We start from the raw sequence: 26,596 nt of genomic DNA on the forward strand, positions 1-26,596 counted from the left end.
TTGACGCGACGCAGACCGATAATCTCGATTGCATTTACATTAATTTTGCGCGAAAGATGATGCAGCGATCGATCGTGGACAGTGGTTCGACCGTTTCCCCTCGATGCCTCCCGGGGAAATTATTGGTGAACGGTTCGAACCTGTTTAAAATGCTTTGAAAATGTTGTAATCTATCTAGCAGGTAATTCTGTGTACAATACACGCAAAGGTAAGACGATATGGAAGATTGGGTTCTGTGTAAATTTACACTATTCGTCACTTCTACGCCCAACATGGCTGATTCGAAGCGGTAAGTTCAAGAAATTTTTCACTATTACATATCCGGAAAGTTGTATAACGTGTCGTAATCTGATTTCTCGTCGAAAGATTAATAGTAAAGAATATTTGGGATTGGGTATTTCTGTTTGGAAAATTGTGGTCGGTAATGGCGGGAAGCGAAAGGTGCAATTAGGTGGGTCGGTAATAATTAGATGGCTGCGTGATATGTTACTCGACGCCATTCAGCATCGATACTCTGATTACCAACTAATCCTATGATACGTCGTTCGATGATTTCGCAGCTGAAACCAATTCGACGCGTGTATGCGCGAACATCAGCTATCGAATACGTTAATCGTTCAGCTAGAAACGTCGGATTTCAGAGCGTCGACCAATTAAACGAAATAAGCCAACGACCGAACTGTTTTCGCGCAGCCTGGAAAGATGTCGCGTTACGATCGAGCGCGACAAAAATTATCCGGCGTTTCGTTGCATCGGTAACGTTTCGCTGATTTCTTGATTAATTTTCCGGACGAAACGAACGGACGCGCGGAATTCGCGACGGGACAAATTGCATTTAATAACAAATTAGAGGAATTTGGGGGAAATTAATGCGCCGACTTTGTCCTCTTTCGAATATCTCATTAAATGTGTTTTGTGTTTGGCAACTCGCGCAACGATATTACGGTCAGCTCGTTAGCCGTTACAATGGATACGTCAGGTCGACGTACAATAACATTATACTCCCAGAGAACCGCAACCTTGTTAAATCAAGCACGCTTATGTTTTCACAAACTCAAGTGCTCAAAATGCACGAGCAACGCGAAATTGAAACGTTCCAACTTCCAGATCGACGCAGAAATTTCGAACCTTTTCGAGCCGAATAGCGCGCGTTCGAATTAACGTTTCGTTCGTCCAGTTTCAACGTAAACTTCTTTTGTTCGAAGAAACCGTGCTCGAAACCTTCCTCTCGGAGAGCTTCGATTCGTTCGCCGATCGAGCAACGACGAGAAAGTTTTCGCAATCGCGGAAAAGACCGCGATATTTTAATAAACTGTCGTGAAACGGAACAGGTCGTTGGAAAAATGTCATGATTCCCTTGTTACGGGAACTATACTAACAGGCTGGAGAACTTCATGAAAGTAAAACAGCCGACGGTACGAAAGCGCTGCATAGCATTACCACAGACGAGGTATAGGAGTAGACCTTACATCCAATGTATTTTTTCGGCCCATTTTCATGGGATTCTAGAGCACCTAAGGAACAGCTTTTCGAAAATTCTTAGTATATCTAAATATTCTTCACTAAAATACGCGTTATTTGCATTTTGAAACGTTAAAATCGTCCAATCCGTTCAGAAGTTATGACGTTTTAAACGTACGCATGAAATTTAAGGGAAACAGTCAGATATATGGTCAGACATGAAGTTTTCGGTAATGAATTTTTTTCTCGAAACTGCGTAGGATTTCGAGGGTATGTCTATCGACCAAAAATGATTGCAATTGACCCCCGCAACTAAAAATAATTTTTTCAGAACGATTTGAAATTTTTTTTTTCGCCGAGAAATTTAGGCACCGGTAGGTAGTCAGATTAGGCCACGAAAGTCCATACTTTTCGCGTTGTATAAAGCGTATCTTCACGATAAAGCGCGTCAAATATCGCGAGGCGGAGGATTGATGGAATTTAAGGATTCTTTCAAACTTCGGATTAAAATATGGAAACGAAACGCCCCGGAATACATCGTTTCGAGATAAGTTTAACAAAGAATCTCAACGTCTGCCCTATTGTTAGGATCGATCACTCATCGTATCGAACAATCAACCATATTTTTCCTCGGTTTATAAATTCTATACCAGTGTGATCCATGGAAATTCAGGAAATAAATGATTCTTCTTAAAAAGAATGTTAGAAAAATATAGAAGAAAGCGAAACGCCTTGAACGGAAGCAATCTTTGTATTTTTCCCCGTATAAATATGAATCCATGCACTCAACAGGATGACAGTAGACTTCTCGCGAAGGAAGAGGAGGACCGCGGATACGAAACAATGAAACCGCCGAGGTCCGAAGAGCTTTCGCACAACAGTGCAGCAGTCTCGTGTCCAGAAGAAATTTTTTAGAGAAAACAACGCTTCTGTCCCGTCGACCCTTGTCTCGTTTAGCCCCATCCACCAAACCAGAACGGTCCTCTTTCGTCTACATTCCCATTTTTCCCCAGCTTTCTTCGCTCGTATCTACGATCCGCGTCTTTTCTTTTCACCGGTAACGAATGAAAAATATTAAACGCACCGTGTTGTTTTCACGGCCGGAATTTCTTTCAACGCGTTAAATACTTGCCCCGAGAACACGTGCGTATTTTCGTAAAAGTAAAATCGAAAACCGACGTCGCTGGACTCGCGGAACGCTTTCGAAGGAAATTGCTCGTACCAAAGGATGGAAAACACGCTCGTTCGGAGCCATTATTCGCGATTATCTCTGTCGACGTAGCGACCAGTGAAAAAAAAAATAGATAATCAGGACGAAGCAATTAAGCGCGGCCGATGTAACGACTTAAACGAACTCCAAGCAGACCGATTATTTCATCAAATTAATCCTTCAATTACACGAGAAATTACATTAGCCTGAAAAGTTTCCGAGGAAAGTGGCGGACCCCTCGCGAGGAATTTCATTTAAAAACCGATAATTCGATTGTAGCAGGTGCCCGAACTTTGATCAAACAGCAGAAAGTGTAACAGAGTGGATTTCATTAATAGGCGTCGCTTTTCAAGTCAATGAAAGGATAGTGCCATTAAAAAATTCGTTTATCGGCGACCGTTCGCATTCGAGTGAGCTATAGGGGACGGTGTAAATTTCAATTAAATACGCTTTTCATTGCTGAGATATGTCGGTACAGCTAATTTAATTAATCCTTTAAACGCGTCGCGGAGTGGTCGCAGGCTACGAGCACGGGAAATCTCGCGGAAAAGATGCGCTCAATTCAAAGTTAATTAAAATTTTCTGCAGTTTTGTGAGCGTGGCAAAAAAAAAGGATTCGACTTTTGCATATTTCTGCATTTTTGTCACGATTTCGAACACGATCGAGAAATAGTTTCGCGTTACGCGACGTTGGTTTATTTATTAGGAGGTATCGTACTCAAAACTATGATTGCAAGTTTTTACCGTGACAAGAATCGACCGTTAAAATTTCGCCTCTATTCAAACTTTAATCCACAAACAGAATTCGAAACTTTGAAAAGCATATTTTTCCACCGATCATCCGTCAACGTTTCCGATCGAGGTAGCCAAAAAAAGAGTTTGGAAACACGTTCGTATCCGAGAGAACATTTAACCGAGTTCTATGTAACTTTTAGTCGACCCAGAATTTCTACCCTCTAATTTCGGTCGGAAATGACGATCCGTTGGCCAGAGCAAACGTTTCCGGCGCTTGGTCGAAACAATTTCTCGTTTCCGACCGCAGCCCGCTTCAGACGGCTCTCGCAAAATGGCGATGTTTCGATGAAAACGAAAAAATTCCGCGTAATATGATTAAGAATAAATGCATCTGTCCGCGATGCCTTCATCCCGTCTGTCCAAATCCCGGTGCAGAACCACCACACGACGAGGTGACGCACGAAATCGCGGATACCATCTTGTCCGTGAAAATACCAAAGAACACGAGACAGTTTCAGTCGGACGACGCGAAACGGTTAGAGCAAAAGCTGAGCTTCGACTTTAATTGCGCGGACGCGGAAGGTAGGTACGATTCAAACAAAAAAAAACTGCAGAAAATAAAATAATTCTGTAAAATTGGTAACATTGTTGGGGAACTTTTCTAGCGTTAATTTGAAACATGTAAAATTCACTCGCTTTTAACGCTTTTACGACCGCACGTTTCGCGGCAAAGGCCGTATGCATGCCGTCACAGTTTCCAAACTGTTTTTCCACGCGAAACTTTAAAATTCAACGATTCACGTATCAAAAAGAGAGTCGCATTGCTATTGAAAATATATTGCGTCTACCTCTATGTAAATCTCGAACACCCATGCATATTTCTCCAAAGTTTGTACCTTCTAATTACATCCTTGTCTCCCTACAATGGGCACAGTCTTAACAATACTTCTACTCTAGAATCCGAGCGCGAGAGCTACTTTTCAGCCCTTATTACTCTCCAATAAGCACGAGATAAAGGGTGATTCTCCCGCGGAAGATAAGCAATAACCTTTGATCAGCCTTTGACGTCGTTACAATGCCTAATGAAACATCGTGCCAACGTCAAAGACTGATCAAAGACCTTTAGCGGTCTCCGGCGAGAGAATGTCTCCGTGTAACGCGGCGTCGATTAAGCTCATCGAGTTTTCTTGTTTAGGGGAGAAATGTAAACCAGGCTGCACGAAGGTCCACGTGATACCGGACCAGCAACCGCCGCAGAAGAAACCAGACGAGGAAACGTTCTCGCTGAAAGCCATCAGGCAATTTTTGCCCAACGACAACCTGAGGAACACGCTCGAGATTGAATTTAAGGCGCCGCGAAATTACATTCCTCTGCCTGAACCCGGTCCACCTCCGCCCATAATTGTACCGAAGCAGAAAGTCGGGTCGAGGAGGGCCAACGTCAAATGTAGAACGAAGAGGATTCGTCCTGGTAGAACATAATTCCAGGCAACGCGAAAATAGCCCGAGTCGGTTTCTATTTATCGGCTCGACGCGCACCGGAAGGAAACGCGAGTTATTAACCCGTTGCTTCGCGATTTAATTGGAGTTCGCGTGCTACGGTTAGCCATTGAATTTCTCGGGCGTTGAAACAGATATTAAATCAACCGAAAATCAGACGAAACACGTTCCTTTCGTGAACGTCGAGAGTTAAGCAATAACGTGGAATGTAAATATTATATTTAACATGTAATATTACAACTACGAGTCGTAACGTATGCGAACGAGATCTCTAGGCTAAAGCAGAACTCGTGATTTCCCCTCGATGGCGATGGAACTGGGACGTGCCTTGATACCATCTAAATATTTACGTTTGAAATTGATTCTCCTGCGAAACGATTCTAAGGAATATATTCGATAACGTTTGGTCGGATGCGAAATAAATCAGAAAATGTTTAATGCAAACGTGATTTATTCGAGAAGTAAGCTTTTTGCCTATTCCTGCTACGACCAAATGCTCGAGAGTCGGTATTAACGAGTATATCGATCTTTTTACGTTGGTCCTTTCGAGGCATCCTTGATTGTCGGACATTCGTCTCAACGAGGCGAAATATGTCTAACAGGATATCGGCTCTCTTTAGGGATTTATGAGTTTAGCGCGAAGCTAAAGCGTTCGCCACTTTGTCGTGAGTGCAAGGGCAACTGGGAGACCGAATAATGGAACGATAAATCACTACTGTTATATTCTTGCGCGTCTTGGGGCACGATAAATCATCGCGAGCACCGAAGGCATACGGACCCGCCATCGCGCCGGTATTAAACGTTTTCGGGGCCACTGTCAGCCGCGAGAGTCTTTTTAAGCCCGGCTTTAAGTTCCGTCCGCTTCGATGAATCACAGGTATCCACGAGTAAGCACTTCTGTTTCGACTTTAAGCTCAGAACAGAACGAGCGGGAAAGGCAAATCGCCAGGGAAACGTTAAAAAATCCGTAAATCCCACGCAACGCGAAGAAACAGCGTCGTTTCGATCTATGCAAACTATGCAAACTTCTATCTTTTACCCAATTTTTTATCTACTCGCTTCACCGAGGAGGAAAATCGTAATCTATGGCGAAATAAATGCATAAATTCTACTCCAGATAGTAAACATTTTATAGCTTATACGTGAACCATCCAGCTTCCGTCTCGCGATTTACGGTCACCGTTTGCGCAAACTGTCTTGGATATCCACTGATTTTTAAAACGAGACAAACGTACCGGATATTAAATCTTATTCGAGATCATTGGTATCGCACAACCGTCCTATTAGCGTCCAAGTTAGAATTTTACACCGTTCCGATAGTATTAAAATGGCAGACGCCGCGATTACCGCCAATTATTGCTTCCCCATCGCGTCGGTCGTTGGAAATTAAACGGAACTCGCGTTTCCTTCGTTCTCCGTGTAACACGAGAGAATAGGATCGTTTAATCCGCGAACAATTAAACCAACAAGTCGAAAAGAACGCTCGGAAATTTGTTTAACAATCACGACGGGTGAGTTTCGCGCAATCCGCTTGACCGAAAGAGTGTTTAACGGACTATGAGATTATTCTCTGTAATAATTACGCGAAGCAATGGTTAACAGTTCCCTTGAACGTTCCGGTAATCTGTAATTAGAAATATAGGGAGAGGACGCAGTCCGTGTTCGCGCACGAGCACTGGTCATTTCTCAGTCGATCGTTTCGCAAGAGTATCCCGCCAACTAAGCCGCTTATGCGCTAACGACCACTGGACAAAGTACACTCTAAAAGCCAAAATCAACCTCGAAGGTGGAGGCTGCGAATTTCGGCCAGCACAAGCTTTTCGAGCATTTAGGGCCACCAGCGTTTTGCTACAGAAGTGTTTCTGCGGTACCTTCAAAGGACGAGGACCTTCGAACAGTGTGTTTCAAACATAACGATCAGGCTGCAATTCGGTTTTGCACCTTTCGGTCGAAAACAGTCTAGGTTCCATCCTCTTTGAGAAGAACTAATTTTATTTACCGGTTTGTTAAAAATTCGATAGAAAAATATAAGAACGAAGAGATCCTCCGTTTGAGGCTCACGGTTCGGGATACTTCGAAACGCTCGCGTATCGTCGAAAACCGAAATTAGCAGCATTTGCCTGAGAACCGATCGAAAAGCGAGATCGTACTTCCCGCCTCGTTGGTGTCTCTGTTCCGCCTTATAAATATTTATTATGCTCAAACAGCGGCGACGGTTCTGCCAGAAACCACGCGACGAATTCGATCGTGAAAGCATTTGCTTGTACTTTAAACGATCGTCCCCGATGCACCGTATAATTGAATAAAATTTAAATACACCGTCCGGCGCGTCGTATATCGCGACGCGAAACCTTCGTCCTCGCGATTCCCTAATTCGCGTTAATTTTTCAATAATCAACCGTCCGCGAAAATCAAGATCGATGTGGCTAAAAACAAAGAAACGTTATAAAATAACCGAGTTCGAGGAACTTCGGAGTTCGACGACCGGAAGTTGGCTCTCCTTAAACTTTGAAACGCGCAGCGAAGGAAAAAATAACCCGTGTTCGAACAGAAGGGTGTTGCGACAGGGTAGCACGGAGGGAAACGAAAAGAAACTCGATCCCGTTCGATTCGTTGTGTTCGGTCGCGAGATAACAGAGAACTTTATCCGGGACACGAGATTTCTCGCGAAAAATACAGCTTCCAGTGATTCCAAGGCGTGCCGGGAATACGCAGAGGCCCGATCGACGTTTGACCAGCCCCGTAGATGCGAAAATATACCGTAAATACGACGTGGGCTCCTTACCCTCTCGACTTTCGTTTTATTTGTTTCGTTTCTGACCTTCCCTCGGATACGAGTTCGCTTACGTGCTCGGAAAAATTAATATCGCGTCGAAAAAACATCGTGTACCCTACGAAATCGCGATAATTACCCAACGATTGCGTCAACCGAGCCTTCTGTAATTGCCATACGGTATTTAAAGCTTCAAAACGAATCACAGTCTCGTCGAGGAAAGAAAACTCGATAGAATAGAATCACCGAGATCAATCTAATAGTACCGACGTTTATAAATACTTGGTATCCGTGTGAAAAGCTTTTAAACTAAAACCTGAAGATTTATTGTATATTCTAGTAACCGACGTTTCCAATTTTGGATCGACGGCGATTGACCGCGAGGACCTACGACAATTTTGCCGGATAAACGTTTCGACTACGTGAGTTAACGGGATCGGGCAAACAGATTAAACGTGCGTTTGGCTAGTCACGCAGGTGAGCAGCAATTGTGTATTATTAACGTAATCAGGTGCACCTGAGCCGTGCTCGAATACGTATGGACGCGAGCGGTTTGCGCTAACGATTGCGAAACGTATCGACGACGGGCCATCCGACAGTTTTCGCGATAACGGAAAAACTCTGTCGACCGTAATGTTCGCCTTCGCGAACTTCTTTACGGGATTACGCGAATAATCGCTGGGGAAACGATTCGACCCGCGTTACGATTAACCAACGATCGAGCGGTAATTTCAACTGCTTTGCTCGGCAATACCGTTGTCGCGCAAATTAGGCGTACCACAGCCACCAAAATCGCTTTATTCCGGAGGTCTCTCTGTTTCGCGTGGCTTAACATACACGCGCGTTAACCTACCCGTACCTTAACCCTGTCGTTTCCACTCCAGTCCCCCGATTACACGCTTAGAATTCGAAAATACCGTGGAAAATTTTCGAGAAGTTCCCACGATCGATAATGAATCTACGTCATCGCGGTAAAGCCCGAAATTGAATGGTACAGCCATTTTAAATTATCATAATTTCGCCTTGCATTACGTTCAGTTACCCGATTCCCTGCAAAGTAGAGTAGGAACAATAAAGCGAAGATTGTACCGACCCGTAAAAAGGATCGAATTTCGTGGCGATTTTCCCATCGAAAACCCGGGTCTCCCGAAAACGAAACGAACAAAAGCCCCGAAAGGGTAAAGCGAAGGGAAGTAAGTAGAAGATTCTTTCGTTCCACGAGGACCGGGCCTCGCGCTGAATTTTCGGCTCGAGAAAGGTCCAGAGCTCGCGTAGCATTACAGGCAGCCCTATTTTCGCCATTTCCTCGTCGCCGGAGAAAGAAAGAGACGGAGAAGGCTAAGCACGAGGCTACATTTACATTTCTCGACACTTAGGTCCGAGCGGCGCGCCGGCGTTATGCAAATCTTAATTCGCCCCGGTGGAAAACTCGTAAAATTACCGAGCTTTTCTGCAATAGAGCCTCAAATTGCTAGCACGCGTTCGAACCGGCGGCGCCCTGCGGCTACGCTCGAAAAAAAAAAAAGGGAATAGGAGTTTCGTACGATCGTTTTGTCTTGATAACGATGATCGTTAAGGACGATCGTTAACGGGGTAAGCGTCGAGTTAAAATTTCATCGCCTGTGTCGGTCAACGTACACGACGCAAACGTAAAACTCATTAATGATATCGTACGAAAAACCACCATCGACGCTCTACTGTTTCTACATCGTTCGTAACAGAGTAATCGGACGGACTGCTAACAAGGTCTCGTACGAAAACGTGTACCGTGTATTCAGTATTGTAATACATGAAATAACAGTGAACGCGGTATCGGAAGTTTTCCTTGGGATTCGCGTAATTTGGAGTTTTACGAGGAATACGTGGAATACGATGGGAAATTTTTCCGTGTTCGATGCAAATTATTTAATTAGATGACAGAAAACGATATATGTTTGCAACGAGTTTCAATAACGATGGGTCGATACTCGAGAAATATCTAGTCCCTTTTTATCAACCTCTCACAGTACAATTACGAGACCGATTCGTCGTAAGTTCTTCTCCAGAACCTGTGTCTGGAACGTCGATCATCTTCCTCTTTAAATCGAACTCGGTAAAGGGGAACAGAAATGGCCTTAGGGCTCGCTTTCTTCCAGGAAATAATTGCTCGACAGAGCTAAACGAGAAGATGGAAAGAAACAAGTTCCTTCGAAATGATTCAAATTTAACTACAACGCTATCAACTATAAGAATTAAATCCAAATATGGGAAGAGTTGGATAAACGATCGAAGAATTGATCGCTTCGCAGCCATCAGCTCATATTATTTGCTATGTAATTAAAAATTATATTATGCAATAACAAGCGATAATATTAATTCCATACTAAATAATATGACCCAGGTCTCACCGCGTGGAGGTTGCTGCGATTAGAGACCCACCCCAGCCTCGCCCCAACCACCCTCCTTTGGCGAGGAATCCTAACACACCTTTGGATATTTTCTCCTAAGAGAAAAGCGATCAAAAAATGATCATTGATAGAAACTAACAATAAACTAATTGTTCTCAAGAGAACTATCTGATGAAGAGATCAGAAACCTAACAAAATGTGAGTACATATGAGATGACCCTCAATATGTTATCCAAGAACGAGATAGAAATGTGCGAGTGCACGTACAAATCCTTGTATTTCGATGGTGCCTTACCCAGGCACTGCAGAATGAAGTAAAAATGTGCAACTGCACGTATGGACTTTATTTGGTAGGACACTTATGTATACCTTAATATTAACCATCCCCACTTAAATGCGCATTTATATTTCGGTAACTACTTGATAGTTCGCTGGATTATTCGCTTATTAATCTTATAATCTATATACATTTGTACTTAATTCTAACGCAGTTTGTACAAATATGAAGAAACGTGAGGTGATATTTCCTTCTTGATGTCTTCGTTAACCCCACGATGTTTTGCTAAAACACACTTGCATAAAACAAAAAACTGTGACAAGATGTATTCTTCATGGTGTCTATTAATCTTACGATGTTTTCCTAAAACATACACTTATGTGCAATAAATATAACTCACATGAAATACAGAAATATGGGAGAATATTTTCTTTTTGATGTCTTCATTAATCCCACGATGTTTTCCTGAAACATAAAGCCAGAAAATAAATAGAATTGTATGACACAGAAACTTCTCTAACAACGATTAACTCGAATATTGTTCCTTGGTAGTTATTTTCACCATTTCCAATTCTAGTCTTCTATACTCATATACTCTGTAAAAAGAACTTGATCAATGGATTAGCAAGCTGAAATGAAAATATATTAGTGGACCCAGAAAAAAATAATTGTATATTGTCAAGATAGAGTCATGTTCATCGAAAAGTTAAATTCGTCTCAGTGTTAAGATAAATATCAAATGGATTGAAGATTTTATTCATTCGTTACAAAATTATAATTTTTCAAGGCGTACAAATTGGAATAATTATATTTTACTGCATTGAAAATTAATCAAAATTCATACAAAAAAAAAGCAATAACGAATACAAATGTCGATTCTGCGCGGAAATGAACTCTCAATATGAAATATCGAATTGTAATTTGCATGCACTTTTGATACAAGCATTTCATTTTCCATCCATTGAAGCAGCGATCGCGAACAAGCTTTGATCTATGCAACATTTCCGAATATTTATAAAAAATATCCACTACTTGAAAATAAATATCGCGATTGGAAAGTATCCCGTAAAAATTAACAACTCTAATAACAAATAATTAGTGATATATGTATATATTTAAATCGTAAATTCAATCCACAATCAATTTAATCATAATACAGAATTTTTTAATACATCACATATTTGTGATAAAAATGTATTCATAAAAATTACAGATCTTTACACATTATGAAAAACGAAACATTTGGTGTGTATATAACAGCCCTTTCAAGCAGTATTTCCATTCACAAATATCCAAAAAGAAGACATATTTCACATAGAATAAACGTTCACTCCTAAATTAAAAAAACAAACCGTGAGTGAACCGTTCTTTCGCAACGCTAATTTAATAAAATATAAAAATCGCGAGAGGTGCTTATTATTCGCAAAATGAACCACGAAGGGTTGCTTCATTAATTATATCGCGTGCACCCATATTAAATAATACGCAACACTAATATTAACAATAATGTTGGACTCTTCGAGTCTTTGTAGTCCAGCTGCGTCGTGACGATCTTGAAGCAGTGGCCAGCATCAGATTTTTGGCATTGAATCGCAACACTAAATAAAAAACGCGATAATCAAGATCGCAACACTAATTTATAATAGAAAAATTCCAAACGCGATTTCTAACGATAAAAGCAACCGCGAATGGTGGTTATTCGCAACACTACCCTGAAAAGCAAACGCGAAAAGTAATAACTCGCAACGCTAAGAACAAACCGATCAGTGCATTCGCCACACTATTCTTAAATAACAATAAAAGCAATCGCGTATAGAATTCGCAACGCTACCCTGAAAAGGAAACGCGAAAAATAGTAAATTCGCAACTCTACAAGAAAACGCGATTATTGTATATTCGAAACTCTAACTTTAATGGAAATATGTTTACGTTTCGCAACGCTAATGCAAATCGCGTTTTGCCAAAAAATGCTGCAGCTGGAGATGGCGTCTTCCGTTGTAGATACAAATAAACATACATGAAATAAACTAACTACTGCAAACTACTATTAACTAGAGTGGCACATATTGGGATGAAGTTAGACATTTTATATTTCGCAACACTACGGGCAAACAACGCGATAAATCAACAATCGCAACGCTAATTTATAATAGAAAAATTCCAAACGCGATTTATAGCAATAAAAACAACCACGAATGGTAATTATTCGCAACGCTACTCTGAAAAGCAAACGCGAAAAATAGTAATTCGCTACTCTAATAGCAATCGCGTTTACTAATAATTCGAGACGCTATTTTTAAAGCAAACGCCCGGTTCCTAGGTTTGCGTAAAGACAATCGCGAATCGTATTTATTCGCGACACTAATATATCAACGCGATAAATATTTGTTCGCAACTCTACGAGCAAACGCGAACATTGTCTTATTCGCAACTCTAACTTAAATCAGGGTGTGATGGTACATGTACATTCACATGTACTGGCCACAAACTAACTACTTCTAATACTACAGTTAGGGTAGAATTTTTGCATTGAAAATATCGCAACTCTAAAGAAAAAATCGCAACGCTAATTTATAGTATGAAAATTGCAAACGCGGTTGATGTCCATTATATGTATAAAAGAGTAAAAAAGCAACGCGAATCGTGATTATTCGCAACGCTACCCTGAAAAGGAAACGCGAAAGATAGTAATTCGCAACTCTACGAGCAATCGCGTTTATCGATAATTCGCAACGCTACTTTTAAAGCAAACTCCCGGTACCTAAGTTTGCATGAAAACAATCGCGAATGGTAATTATTCGCGACACTACCCTGAAAAGGAAACGCGAAAAATAACAATTCGCAACTCTAGAAGCAAACGCGATTATTGGACATTCGCAACTCTATGTGCATCATAACCGCGAGTTGCTCTGATGGCTGGCATGTATGGTGCAATCATGTACCAGGTACATGCATACGTGAACCAGCCAACAGAATACAGAGGAGAGATGGCTGGCATGTATGGTGCAATCATGTACAAAGTACATGCATACGTGAGCCAGCCAGAAAAATAAACTAACTACAACTACAGACGAGTCAAGTGACAAAGTAGTAACAGGAATGACTTTCCATCCTCATCCAAAGATGAAGATGAAAAGCCATTCGTTGTAGCCCACTCTTGAAACAATTTGTTAGGGCCTCTTCAGCTCATATAGAGCCTTTTCTTTCTTCGGCGGTCCTGCCAAAACCTGAAACTTACTTAAAACTGGGCTCGAGATTTCGTGCAATACGTAGTCTTCCAACAATATACGAATTGTTGAAAGAGCAACGTGGTCATCTCGAGAGGGACGAGCGTTTCGAAAGGGACCTAACCACGACCGCGAGCGCGAGAGAGCGACTTTAAGAGTCGCGCGATTCGAGGAGTCGAAAATAAAGCCGAAACAAACAGCATACACCGTTTGAATCAGCATGATTTCTACTCTCGAAATCGTAACTACAGGTGCAAGACTGCCACGCGAAACGCGCCTGCCCGAATTATACTAATGTGGACAGTCCTGCCCTGACCCTACCTACTTAGATCTAGCACACACACCAGAAAGAAAGCTACCTACCTACCTAACCCTATATTTAAAAAATTGCAAAACTCATTCTCTCAAACAAACACTCCACGGTTCTCATTCTCAATGTCCGGGCGCGACCTAAACTAGAGAGGACTCCCCGGGGTTCCTCCGACACCCGGACATAACACTTCAATCACACTCTAATTGTGTACGTACCAGTTTTTGGAGTGGACTGACAAAGTTAGTGACCATTGCGTACTTTTATTATTTATGTAAAACATTTTAATATATCTAATATAGTCTTTATTAAAATATACTGTATATATGATTATATAAGATTGAAAAGTTAATTCATTATGCATTTTACAATATTATTGACGTGTATGCAATACGAACAATTGCCAAGTAAATAGTAACTATAAGTTTAATATTATTATTATGATTGTCATGAATCTAATGTTAAAAAATTCTGTATCTGAATTGTAATAAACTTTTAAAACGATGCACTTCCACAACCTAACCACAAACACACATATGTGGACAGTACATCGTGCACGATACACCAGCATTGTCAGTCGCACAGATAAATTATTATTATAAATGTTACAAACTAAGTCATCGTGCCCCGTTGCCATCGCTCGTGCAAATAACACTTGGGCATGTGCATGAACTTAGGCAACGAACACGGAATAGTATCCTGAAAATCCTGACTAGAAAACCTGGTTATTAATAATTAACTAAACGGTATCCATTCTCAGTTAAAATGACTTGACTTGTGATATGTAATATATTAACAACAGAGTACGTTAATATTGAAAAATATTACTATTCAAGAAAAATTTGTGACTGAAATTTAATTGTTCAAAATGGAAGACTTTAATAAAAATTTCTAGATAAAATAATTTACTTTACAAAGTGAAATGAATTTACTAAATTATTATTCAAAATATTCAATTAACCTTGGTCGATTCTGTCGTCAAAGTAAATTTTTTAAAAAATGAAATTAATATGCATGTTCCTTTGAGTTGAAAATCGACCAGTCGCGAAACGCCTTCTTGCACGTGAAATACATCATATGATGTATTAATTAATAAGACGAATATTTAGTAATTATACTAATAATGACAGATATTATACTCAATCATATGATTAATATAATGTTTTTCGCATTATATTAATTTATATTCTACTCGATTATATAATTCATATAAAGTTAATAAAAATATTTCATACATTTTATCAAAATTATGTGATAATCATATTGTGTAACATTTATTGATAACATTAAAAAACGCGAGTGCAAGAAGACTCTAGCCTGCACTAAAGAAATATAATTTACGAGTATTTTTCATACCCGCGGTCACTTGACTCGTCAAAAATACTAAATATACAACTGGTCACCCGTGTTGTTTCGGATCTTTCATCCTACAACATGGTTGGGGACCAGAGGAACACAAATAGCATGCGACTCACTCCAATGATGAACTTGTACCTCTGGAATGACTGCATGATGATGCTGCTGCTGCCCAGTGGAAGTCATCGAAGCCCTCTGCATGGTCCTGCTATAAAGAATAAGAAAGCAATTATAATCTATCGTTAAAATTATAGAGATTTTTAATTAGAAATTTTTAAGTATAAATTTATACTTACGTTGTTCGCTCGTGGTCCAGAGCCCGATACCCTCCGGGTACTGCTACTGATTTTCATCATCACGTTCAGAGACTGAAAAAAAACTGTAAGAAAACAATTAGAATTTATTGTTAAAATTATAGAGATTTTTAATTAGAAATTTCAAAGTATAAATATATACTTACATTGTTCGCTCGTGGAGCACCGCCCAATAATCCTCTCCAATGATGCACTGACTCTAATTCCGGTAACGAAGAATTTTAATTTCAAATTGAAAAAATATTTTGATAATATAATATATTAAAATAATTAATTTGATTAAGAAGTATTAAATTAGATTACCGCGACCGAATATTCAAATCGGCGAACAAATGACTCTATTCTCGCGATTCAGAAAACAAGGAGAGCCACGATGCTCTGGAAATAATTTTAAAGTGCGTAAGAAACACTGCTTCTATTCTCGCGTTTGCCTAACACCGCGAACGACAACGAACTCGGGGTCACTTTACCCCGAGAAACAAACTTGTTGCTACGCACAATCACCGAATCTACCGGCCGCATTGCGCGCGGCCAACAAATTTCCTGGAAAAAGAACGCTGAAAAGAAGAGGACAGGAAAGAAGAAATACAAAAAGCACACCTGTGCTTCTCCTACTTGTTTTCTTTTTTCTTCAATATTCGTCAACAGAAATACTGCCTTATTTAAAACTACAGCATAAGTTGTTACGACTAACCGTAAAAAATTAATGCCACGAAGGCGAAATATTCTCAAACGATATGATTTTCAACGATAAAATATTCACGAAAATAATTACTTCACAGTAAATATTCAATTTATAAATTTTATATCATTAACTTTCACAGTTAGAGTTGTAGGAATGATTATATTTATTTTATCGAATGTTTGAATATATCGTAATTTTTATAAATATTCCAAAATTTGCAAAAATTAAAGTTCGTTAATTATTTATGCTTTAATAGCATATTCCAACTACGTAATTTCTATGTTTTCTTAAAGTTGCATCAAAAATGTATGCAAAGTACAATTACAACAATTCATAAAGAAAGATTTTTAAACAATCAATTTAATAAATAATAGTTGCGACCAGAATCCAGTTAAATATAAACCATTCCAATTTACTCTTAATATCGACACACACTATCGAAAGTACTTTGATATATATCGAAAAAAGTGAAAAGTTCATTATCCATTTTCATGATTCATCTTAACACGGACTGATTATAGAATTATATATCAACGAATAACTTAATAAATAAATAAAAATATATAAATATTAATATGTACGTTAATTTTTCTTGTAATAGGTTAAACGTTACCAAACCTCTTCGGAAGTCGAGTGTTCTGCCATCTACCATGGTGTCGTTTAAACGCCATCAATATTCTTTTCGGAAGTTGAGTTGCCTGCCATCTATGGTGTCGTTTAAGCGCCAATATTCTATGACGTCATATTCCAATCAGAGACTGTAACAGAAATAAAATACAAATTAAAGTCAAATGCATTGCAGGAAACATACCTAATCATAATTAAACAATAATTGATGTACAAGATACGTAATTTCAGGAAGGAAGAATAAGGAAATGTAATGAATCGACGCCGGTTAGATATCGAAGGAAACGCGCGAAACCCGATTCAGTTTTTACCACAATTCCGATTGAATTTGTAGTAAAAATGTATTAATATTACACAAAAGTACCGTTAGAGAGTAAACGCATGTAATAATAATGATGAAATATCAACAGGTTAGAAATACGTACCTCGTTGGTAGCGAAACATCGACAGGTCTCGACACGTCTTCTCATTCCAATTCGTACAGTAGTAATGGCGACCCCTCGTTGAACCCAGCAGCGCTCGAGAATTAGGTGGTAGGTGGCGGAACCCTCCGATGTCTCTTGAAGCTTCCATTTTGAAAAGAAATTCTTTGACTTTGAATTTCAGAGACTGTAACAGAAATAAAATACAAATTAAAGTCAAATGCATTGCAGGAAACATATCTAATCATAATTAAACAATAATTGATGTACAAGATACGTAATTTCAGGAAGGAAGATTAAGGAAATGTAATGAATCGACGCCGGTTAGATATTGAAGGAAACGCGCGAAACCCGATTCAGTTTTTACCACAATTCCGATTGAATTTGTAGTAAAAATGTATTAATATTACACAAAAGCACCGTTAGAGAGTAAACGCATGTAATAATAGTGATGAAATACCAACAGGTTAAAAATACGTACCTCGTTGGTAGCGAAACATCGACAGGTCTCGACACGTCTTCTCATTCCAATTTGTAAAATAGTAATGGCGACCCCTCGTTGAACCCAGCAGCGCTTGAGAATTAGGTGGTAGGTGGCGGAACCCTCCGATGTCTCCTGAAGCTTCCATTTTGAAAAGAAATTTCTTGAATTCGAATTTCAGAGACTGTAACAGAAATAAAATACAAATTAAAGTCAAATGCATTGCAGGAAACATATCTAATCATAATTAAACAATAATTGATATACAAGATACGTAATTTCGATTAAGGAAATGTAATGAATCGACGCCGGTTAAATATCGAAGGAAACGCGCGAAACCCGATTCAGTTTTTACCAGAATTCCGACTCAATTTATAGTAGAAACGTATTAATGTTACACGAAAGCACCGTTAGAGAGTAAACGCATGTAATAATAGTGATGAAATACCAACAGGTTAGAAATACGTACCTCGTTGGTAGCGAAACAAATCTAGATACGTCTCGACAAATCTTACTACGTTAATTGTTAGACTACGAATGACGATCTCTCGCTGTACTCGGTAACGCTCGGGAGTTAGGTAGCGAGGTAGGGGAAGCTCCGATGTCTCACGAGCGTTACCGATCTCGGGCACAGCGAGAGATCATAGTCTATTTACTTTAGAACCATATTGATGGATAATGATATAATATATAAATTATGTATATATTTTCTTACATTACAGAGATGCCAGACAGAGCTCCAGGTGCACCGAGGACACCGCATTCTACTTTTTCACACTATGCCAGATCATGCGTACGTGTGCTCGTAAAGTTTCGGAAAGTCGACAAAGGCAAACTGACACATGCCCTCTTTCTCGATTCTCCGAAGCTGCCCGAAGTAACTTCGGGCCGTTTCGTGGAAGTTGAGAGAGAAAGACTCATATTTACTTTCTCGCAACGTACATAGCAATCATATGAAAAAGTTAAATGAAACTAACAATTTTTCGATCTATTATATTTGGCACGTCATCTACCGCAATTACACCATAGACGACGTACAGGAATACGGGAAAAACCATACTACACCATACGTTTGATGGAGCTTTTTGTTCCACGACTGTAAGATCCCTTTTTCATTTTGTACCATAACTAACGTTATCGATACCTAGTTTAGAGGGGTAGAAAGGGAGTCCCCTAGATTTGTTTAAATGGAAGATGGATAACGGGTTTCCATGTAACAAAAATTAGTTGAACTCTATGTACATAGGAATTGTAACTATGATGAGTCGTCACAATTGGAAAATTCACACGATCATGGTTGAAAAAAAGATTTTAAATCGACCGTGTGTTGAATCTGGTATCTGGGAACATTAAACCGCAGTCTGGACAACTGTTTACGTGCTCCGAATAATTGCATCGCGTCGTTGCAGTGCAGAAGTTTTAGGTATTGAATTTGTGATCCTCTTGGATGCAGCAAGCATATTTCGAGATGTCAACCGGTTGATATTGCTTCACAAATTACGTCAACGTTGGTACATTTTATTACAAACATCTTTATAATTCGAAGATACGATGGATATAGAACTTGTTGAAAAATTCATAGAAGTGACGGGTAAGTATTGCTGTAACGAGACGTAGGTTAATACCGTTAAATCAAGGAGCAAGATTTCGCCCTTATTATTTATTCGATGCAACTTGTTTTCATCCTATACTATTGTTATTATATTCTTCTAATAATGGATGTATATACTATTATTATTATTTAACATGTAATAAAGCTTTCGTGCGTTAACGATTGCGACCCGATTATTCTTTATTAGGAGAGAGTGCAGCTACAGCTCGTCAGTATTTATCATTAACTGATGGCAATGTGGAAGCTGCAATAAGCTTAATGTTTGAAGGAGGTCAAGTACCTGAAGAAGAACATGTAAACTCTGAACCGGAAGTGAGACCTCCTATTTTACCTACACAAGAAATATTAGTACCATCTGATCCAATCTGTTCTTTTCCAAGATCATCAAATAATGTATTTGATAGATTTAGGGATTTTGCAGTAGAAACACGTTAGTATTAATAGGTTTGTTTGAGAGTAGGTAATACAGTAGTGCTCACTTGTGTGTTGGGAATGGCAGCGGTCGTTTAAGTGGGCACTATTGTATTATATGATAGATACTTATCACCATAAAATATTTAATATAGAACGACAAGAAGAAGAATTGTCACGTAGAGTAGCTGGGATTCACCAAATCTCCCAACGTATATCAAAGAGGTTGGAAGATTTATTTCGACCTCCATGCAGCATCCTCTTCTTGGGTTCTTTTTTAGAAGCTCGTGAACATGCCAAGACATTAAATCGTTGGTTACTTGTAAATATTCAAAATTCCCAAGAATTTGCCTGCCAAATTCTTAATAGAGATGTATGGTCAAATCAGCAGATTCAAGAAATTGTAAAGGATCATTTTGTTCTGTGGCAAGTAAGTTGTATCGAAATATTTGTACTGTAATTTTGATTATATTATAAATACTCAATGCTTATGTTTCTAAATAGGTCTTGTCAAATACTAGCGATGGAAAGCGCTACATTGATTTTTACAATGTATCCGAGTATCCCTATTTAGCAGTAATAGATCCCAGAACAGGAGAGTGCATGCAAATTTATAATCATATTACTGTTGATATTTTAATATCTGCTTTAAATGATATGTTAAGTACTCATCCATCACCAGAATGTGTAACAACTGACTCATTTAGTTCCAAAACATGGAACAATTGCACTGCAACAGCAACAAAAGAAAATTCTATGTCTAGTTCAACAATAAGTGTACGATTTCGATATACTTCGATTAATTATAGACTTTAAAATTATGATCTTCTGTTTGCTGAAATTGTATATTTTTGTTTAGGATTGTAGTAGTAGTAGTACTAAAACTTCCAAACATGTGATCGATAATTTAAATGACCCAGGTAAGCGGTATCTATAAAATAACCGAATATATTTAAAAAATATACACCTACGTGTAAGTTGTTTTTCTTATAGATAGTCACAATAGCATAACAAATGTTCAAAGTTCAACTTCAACATCAAGCTCAAGTACAAGTACAGCAATTGATGATTCTGAAAATATAAATAAAAAACGAAGAATGAATGAGTCTGACCTAAAAAAACAAAATGAGGGCATTAGTTCAAAGGTTTATATTTAATCTGGAGTTAAGAATATTAATTAATACAAATTTGTACATAATATTTTTTTTAGGATACATCGTGTAAACCAAAATGCGACCTGAACGAAATTAAACCTAGTAAGAAGCTTAAAGAATATTATCTAATTCTGTATTATATTTTCATACAAATTGCTTAGGACTAATTGAAACACATTTTCTTTTTACAGATAGTGAACCTATAAGACTCTGTTTACGATTGCCAAACGGTAACAGAGAAACATTATCAATGTATGCAGCAAATACAGTAGAAGTAGGTTTCGTGGTTATATTGACAAATATAGTATGGCACAATGAAACATATATCAGTTTTTACTTTCTAGGATTTTATAAATAAAATGGAAAGTTTGGGTTATGTGTCATCTGATCATAGTTACTTGGTACCATTTCCGAAAACAAATATCGGAGAACTTGCTCCGGAAATCCATTTGTCAGACACGATCTTGTTTCCAACAAACACAGTATTTATAACAAAGTTATAGTAATTTGTTTGGTAAGCAATTTTTGTATTAATACATAAAATGATATTTAAAATAATAGTTTATTTTTTATTATTGCAGAACAAGATAGTATACTGCATTTATTTTCTTTCAACTACTAGTTGGAACATATCTTAAGTTCAAAGAATATTATATAACCTAAAAACAATAGTACATATGAACTGTCATGTGTGTTCAATTAATATTTAGGTACAATTGTAATTTCTGCATTTGTCATCGTATGGTATTACTATTAAAATGTTTCTTAAATTATTTTAAACAATGGGATTATAGCATACAATCATTGTACTTCCATGACATTATTAAATATTAATTATGACTTCGAAAATTTTTTTCACTGTTACAAATGTATTTCATATTAATATATCGATATATCGAATTTACTTTTCAGAAGGTGTCAAATAAATTATTAAAAATGTATGTAAAGTATTAAGAATCAAAATAGCCCTTTGGAATACAAGTTTATGTATACCATTTCTATAAAAAGTCATATTAGTAAAATTAATAAATTTCATAAATCTATTAATACATCTTTTGTAGTATTTTTTTTCATTATGTAGTATTTAACCCTCGGATGGCGAGCCATAAATGATTAAAGCTGAGTTGCAAGTAATTTATACGATTTCCTCTTCAACGCGTTTCAAGCTTCAAATTCACATTACATTTTATTCCATTGATGTATTTTTCGTCCGATAAATATTATACTTCTTTTCATATTTTATTAGACCTCTAAAAAGATTACCTTCTACCGTCTTTTCAGATACTGTGACGATATATTCTTTTAAGACATAAACATTGAATAATAAAATAGTATTACATGCCTTTGATTTATTTTAGATGAACACGGATACATCCCTCCTTATTCGCAACACACTGAATACTTCAACTACTACATACGTTGAAGCAAAACATTGCTTTGCCGTGAGCATTATCTGAGGTATCGTATATCAAGTAGTGAAGTGAGGCCTCAAAAATTTGGAGTAAAAACCTTGACCGTACGACGGTTAAATAAATGGAGTGGCATCAACAAATACTGACATGTATGTGATAAACCATGTATCAGTGATAAGTACTCCTATCTTATTTCAATGCAGAACATCAGAAAATTATATTTTGTTTTTATAACAATGATTTATGTATTAACAATTCAATAGATTAAGAAACTTAATGTCCAAGTGTTTAATTTAAATAAAAATATACAAGATATTTAGACAACTATTTTGAAATAGTCATTCTTTGGAGAAATTAAAAATTTTACAAGAATAAATATTCGTTAACAACAGTTCAATTGCTGTTTATTTACATTAATGTGATGTAAAGATGATATATTAACAGGGAGAGTTACAGTACAAAATATGGAACACAAGGAATGTCTGTATACTGTAACATCTGTACAAATAATACAATTGTTTATAACATTCGCATACATCATATACATGTGAGTGCAGATATATGTTAACTCTGAAGGTAAATATCAGTTATATTTCGCAAATCAGGGTCATAACCTCAAATAAAGTCATTTACAATAAAAAATCATTCATATACAATAAATATTGTTTTGTAGATGTAAAAAACTTCAGAAAAGATTGGTATATAATTTTATTACATAGTTGTCTAACTTCACTACGAAATTATTAAAGTACATAATTCTCACCATGATATTTATTCAGGAACATTTTCTCATTAAGTTAAGAAACCACTCAATGATTATTAATAACACATATTCACTGCCCAACGATGTTATGATTTGATGTGCAAAACGGGTTACTTCTGAAGCGATCGAGTAAAAGTCAAGTCGTGTGTGTACGCAAGGCATAACCAGTTGTATTTTCTGCACAATGAAATAAAAAAAAATAACGAAAAATTAGGCGCAGTAATGCAAATTATGATCATCAAATCTCAAAAAATAATTAGTATTACACTAGGTACAGATGAAAAAATATTGCTTAAACATTATGTATTATTAAATATCGTTTAAATAATAATATAAAATGATGTATGTAAAATATAAAAAGTATACTCAATAAATACGTAAATGAAAATAAAATATAGTAGAAATGCATGAAATTTCAAAATTATACATATATTAACAAATTTAACTAACAGCTTGAATACTTTTATTTTCTATATACCAAGATTGTACATTGTAACTAGAAAATCATGTTAAGTACATTTTTTAACAATTATTGATCTCAATTACTTACTGTTCTTTCTTATATGTTTCAAATTCTGTACAAAGAAAGGGGAAGCTATCCAAAACATGTTAAACATCAATATTGAAAAACTGGCACATTAGTTAACTGTTATTTTTAATATTGATATATTATTTGCAATTTACTTATTAATAGCTTGAGTATTATATGAAATCTCTGCCACAAACAGCATTATATAAATTATATTATTTGTATTAATTTACATTTACAATATAAGCGAGTTTATTTAAAAAACAATACAAGCAACAACACGAAGCTGCTATGTATTCAAACACGTTTTTTTTATGAGAAAAGCAGAAGAATAGAATATGCAAATAGCTTTTCTGATTTGGATCAATTAACAAAGTTAATCTTGATGACAGTATTTGAGCTGCCAAGAATATATGTATATATTTATAATTAGATAAGTATATATGAAAGTACATATTTCCCTAATAATTGAAAAGTAGAAACTTATGCAAGAAATTCTTCTTTCATACCAAAATATTTTAAGAAAACACCCATTGGTGTACGCTCCAATCCAATACCCTCTATCGTGTTGGCAAGCTTATTCTTAAGATTTCTTGTTCTCAATGATGAATGTATAAAAATCACTAAAATTAAGAACAAAATGATTATAGATTAATCCAAAATAATATTCTCATAGTTTGGTTTAGAACTTAAAGAAAGTCAATTTTTATATAAAATAGTAGAAAACTTACCACCAATTGACAGTAACAGGCTAAATAACAATAAAAGTATGGAAGATAGGGTGTAAATCACAAAACATAGACAAAGAACAAGAAGAATAACTTGAAGTAGCGGGTACTGTTTTTTAATTTCATATAGTATGCCATGATTTTCAGAATATACAAGAAGGCATTGGCCCCAAATCACTACCACGGCTAACAAACCAAGTAACATTTTCGATAGATTTATTGACCTAAATAATTAGAGATACTAAATATCAATGGAATCTATAAATTTGAACAAGGCCTTTTTCGCCAATATCGCGTGTTACTTACCCCACAAGAAGTATTATGGTAATTGTCATATAAAGGTAATTGGTTTGATAGTAAATAAGATTATTTACTACCCTATTACCCCATTTCTCGAAATCTTTAAAATTGGGTAACTGGAAACGTGACGGTTCCAAAAGAAAATCGTTCAAACTACGAAGGGGCGGTAGTTCCCAATCCTTGGTTGTCGCTTTTGTTTTATCCATAATTACGATGTTGCTTACGATTGTTTATTAAATTCTATGGCTCAATTTTATCCTCTTGTGTTAGTCGTGCTTGGTCAATTTCGCGTCACAGTATTTTTGGATGATGACGACGGCACTACGAATGTCGTGTAACGTTTACAAGTACGAGCACAGATCAACGACTAAATTTAGTAATTTAAATCTAAGCACAATCGTTAGTTTAGCAAACGTACGAATACTTGTTCGAATCCAAAAGGTCGCGCACTTCAACGAGTAGTTACTTCGAAATCGATTCGGAAGCCAACAGAGTCGTATCTTAATGCATTTACTTATCTTCTGTCAAGTAACAAAAACATCGAGGAACAACACACGATCGCGTCATATTATCTTAGGAAATTCGAACACAGCGCGCGTTTTAAAAGTCTTTTTAGTTACACATAAATTAAGCAACAATATAACTTGATCGATCGAAACAAAGTATACAGAAGTCGATTAAAATAACGAACACTTCGAAAAGAGGATTGTCAATATTTCTGTGATTATAGGGATATTGAAAGTAACCTGAATTCTCTTCTACTGTTGGTGTATTTTAAATTTTATTCATTTAAAAACTTATATATATACATCACTTTGTAGTTATTCTGATTGACAAAAACATTGTGTGTCAAACTGTATAATAAGTAAGATGTTTACATGTATGTTCATATATGTAACAATTTGTATTAGAAAATTGTGGTCAATAATGGTACTCCATAGTTAAAATAATTCGTGTAATGTGATTAATTCTTAGCAGTAATTAAAAATCTTATACCGAGTCGATAACGTAAAAAGGCACATCAAGTTTCGTCGCATGGAACTGTGATAACGATTAATTGATAGCATCACACGCATCGATCCAATCATTATATACATCAATCGGTTCCGATAACACATTAACGGTAGTTTGATAATCTTCTAAGCAAACTCGACACGATATTCTTGCTGTATTTCGACCCTTGTCCCTAAAACCACAACGAAACGCCACGTACGATAATCTAGATTGGCAGGCATCGTTTTCTTTTTTTTTTTTGTTTTTTGGAGGGAATAAAACTTACATTTTCACTTCACAGGACTTCTCGTGGTTACAAAATGGACACGTAAATTGTATATCCATTGGTTCGATAGCTTTTCTTTTTTGCGGGGCCTGTCGTTTGCTCTTTCTTCGACCCATTTTCAGTACGTTTTGGACAGTTTCAGCTTCCAGAAATATAACCGTTACAGCGATTTGAATCTGTCGCGCATGGGTCTACAAAAAACAATTGTATTCGCATTTCTATCGATGTTAGTGTTTCAATTCGATAATTATTGAAAAAATTACTGTCAAACGATTCGCGACATCCAAAGTTATTCTTCTTTACGAATGAACTTGCACAAATAATAGTGTAAACTTCGGAATGATTTTCCTCTAATGTGAACAAGGAACTACGGCCGTTAATACTGTAGAGGATACTTATCGAACGATCGTAATATGATCAAACGTAAACGGTCGTGCTATTGTTCCGATTCGCAGTTCATTTTCCCCATTGGAATGTTTCGTAAAAGTATCATTATTGCCCATTTGAAATAATTTCTCATAAATTATACTATAACACTACTTGGGAAGAAATAATAATTTAGAATTCAAAGAAAGGTTCATAATAATAGTACGCATTACTTGTCAGAGATGACATTTAATATGTATGTATATATTTGTATAGT

General features: G+C 37.0%; 3 protein-coding genes across 4 annotated transcripts; 1 reads left to right on the forward strand and 2 right to left on the reverse strand.

Moving 5' to 3' along the window:
* The first annotated feature begins 18,762 nt into the window (after positions 1–18,762).
* On the forward strand, positions 18,763–22,631 carry LOC143340861 (UBX domain-containing protein 7). Of its 2 annotated transcripts, none has more exons than XM_076763229.1 (10): positions 18,763–19,356; positions 19,565–19,807; positions 19,944–20,218; positions 20,293–20,565; positions 20,648–20,708; positions 20,782–20,933; positions 20,999–21,044; positions 21,134–21,216; positions 21,287–21,456; positions 21,524–22,631. In XM_076763229.1, the coding sequence occupies exons 1-9, from the start codon at positions 19,317–19,319 to the stop codon at positions 21,443–21,445; spliced, it is 1,332 nt and encodes a 443-aa protein (XP_076619344.1). In that variant the 5' UTR covers positions 18,763–19,316; the 3' UTR covers positions 21,446–21,456; positions 21,524–22,631. The 2 variants fall into 2 exon arrangements, with proteins under 2 accessions (XP_076619344.1, XP_076619343.1); XM_076763228.1 differs by having other exon boundaries at positions 18,764–19,356; positions 22,301–22,631.
* A 99-nt stretch (positions 22,632–22,730) lies between these two features.
* Positions 22,731–25,192, reverse strand: Jwa (PRA1 family protein Jwa). Its single transcript, XM_076763232.1, has 4 exons — positions 24,681–25,192; positions 24,378–24,598; positions 24,156–24,269; positions 22,731–23,294 (listed from the first exon to the last, which is right to left on the reverse strand). The coding sequence occupies exons 1-4, from the start codon at positions 24,878–24,880 to the stop codon at positions 23,254–23,256; spliced, it is 576 nt and encodes a 191-aa protein (XP_076619347.1). The 5' UTR covers positions 24,881–25,192; the 3' UTR covers positions 22,731–23,253.
* Positions 25,193–25,360: 168 nt separating this feature from the next.
* On the reverse strand, positions 25,361–26,435 carry LOC143340865 (transcription elongation factor 1 homolog). Its single transcript, XM_076763233.1, has 3 exons — positions 26,217–26,435; positions 25,954–26,144; positions 25,361–25,860 (listed from the first exon to the last, which is right to left on the reverse strand). The coding sequence occupies exons 2-3, from the start codon at positions 26,067–26,069 to the stop codon at positions 25,728–25,730; spliced, it is 249 nt and encodes an 82-aa protein (XP_076619348.1). The 5' UTR covers positions 26,070–26,144; positions 26,217–26,435; the 3' UTR covers positions 25,361–25,727.
* Positions 26,436–26,596: the final 161 nt, after the last annotated feature.

This window comes from Colletes latitarsis, chromosome 4 (assembly GCF_051014445.1).
Source record: "Colletes latitarsis isolate SP2378_abdomen chromosome 4, iyColLati1, whole genome shotgun sequence".
NCBI classification, from domain to species: domain Eukaryota; kingdom Metazoa; phylum Arthropoda; class Insecta; order Hymenoptera; family Colletidae; genus Colletes; species Colletes latitarsis.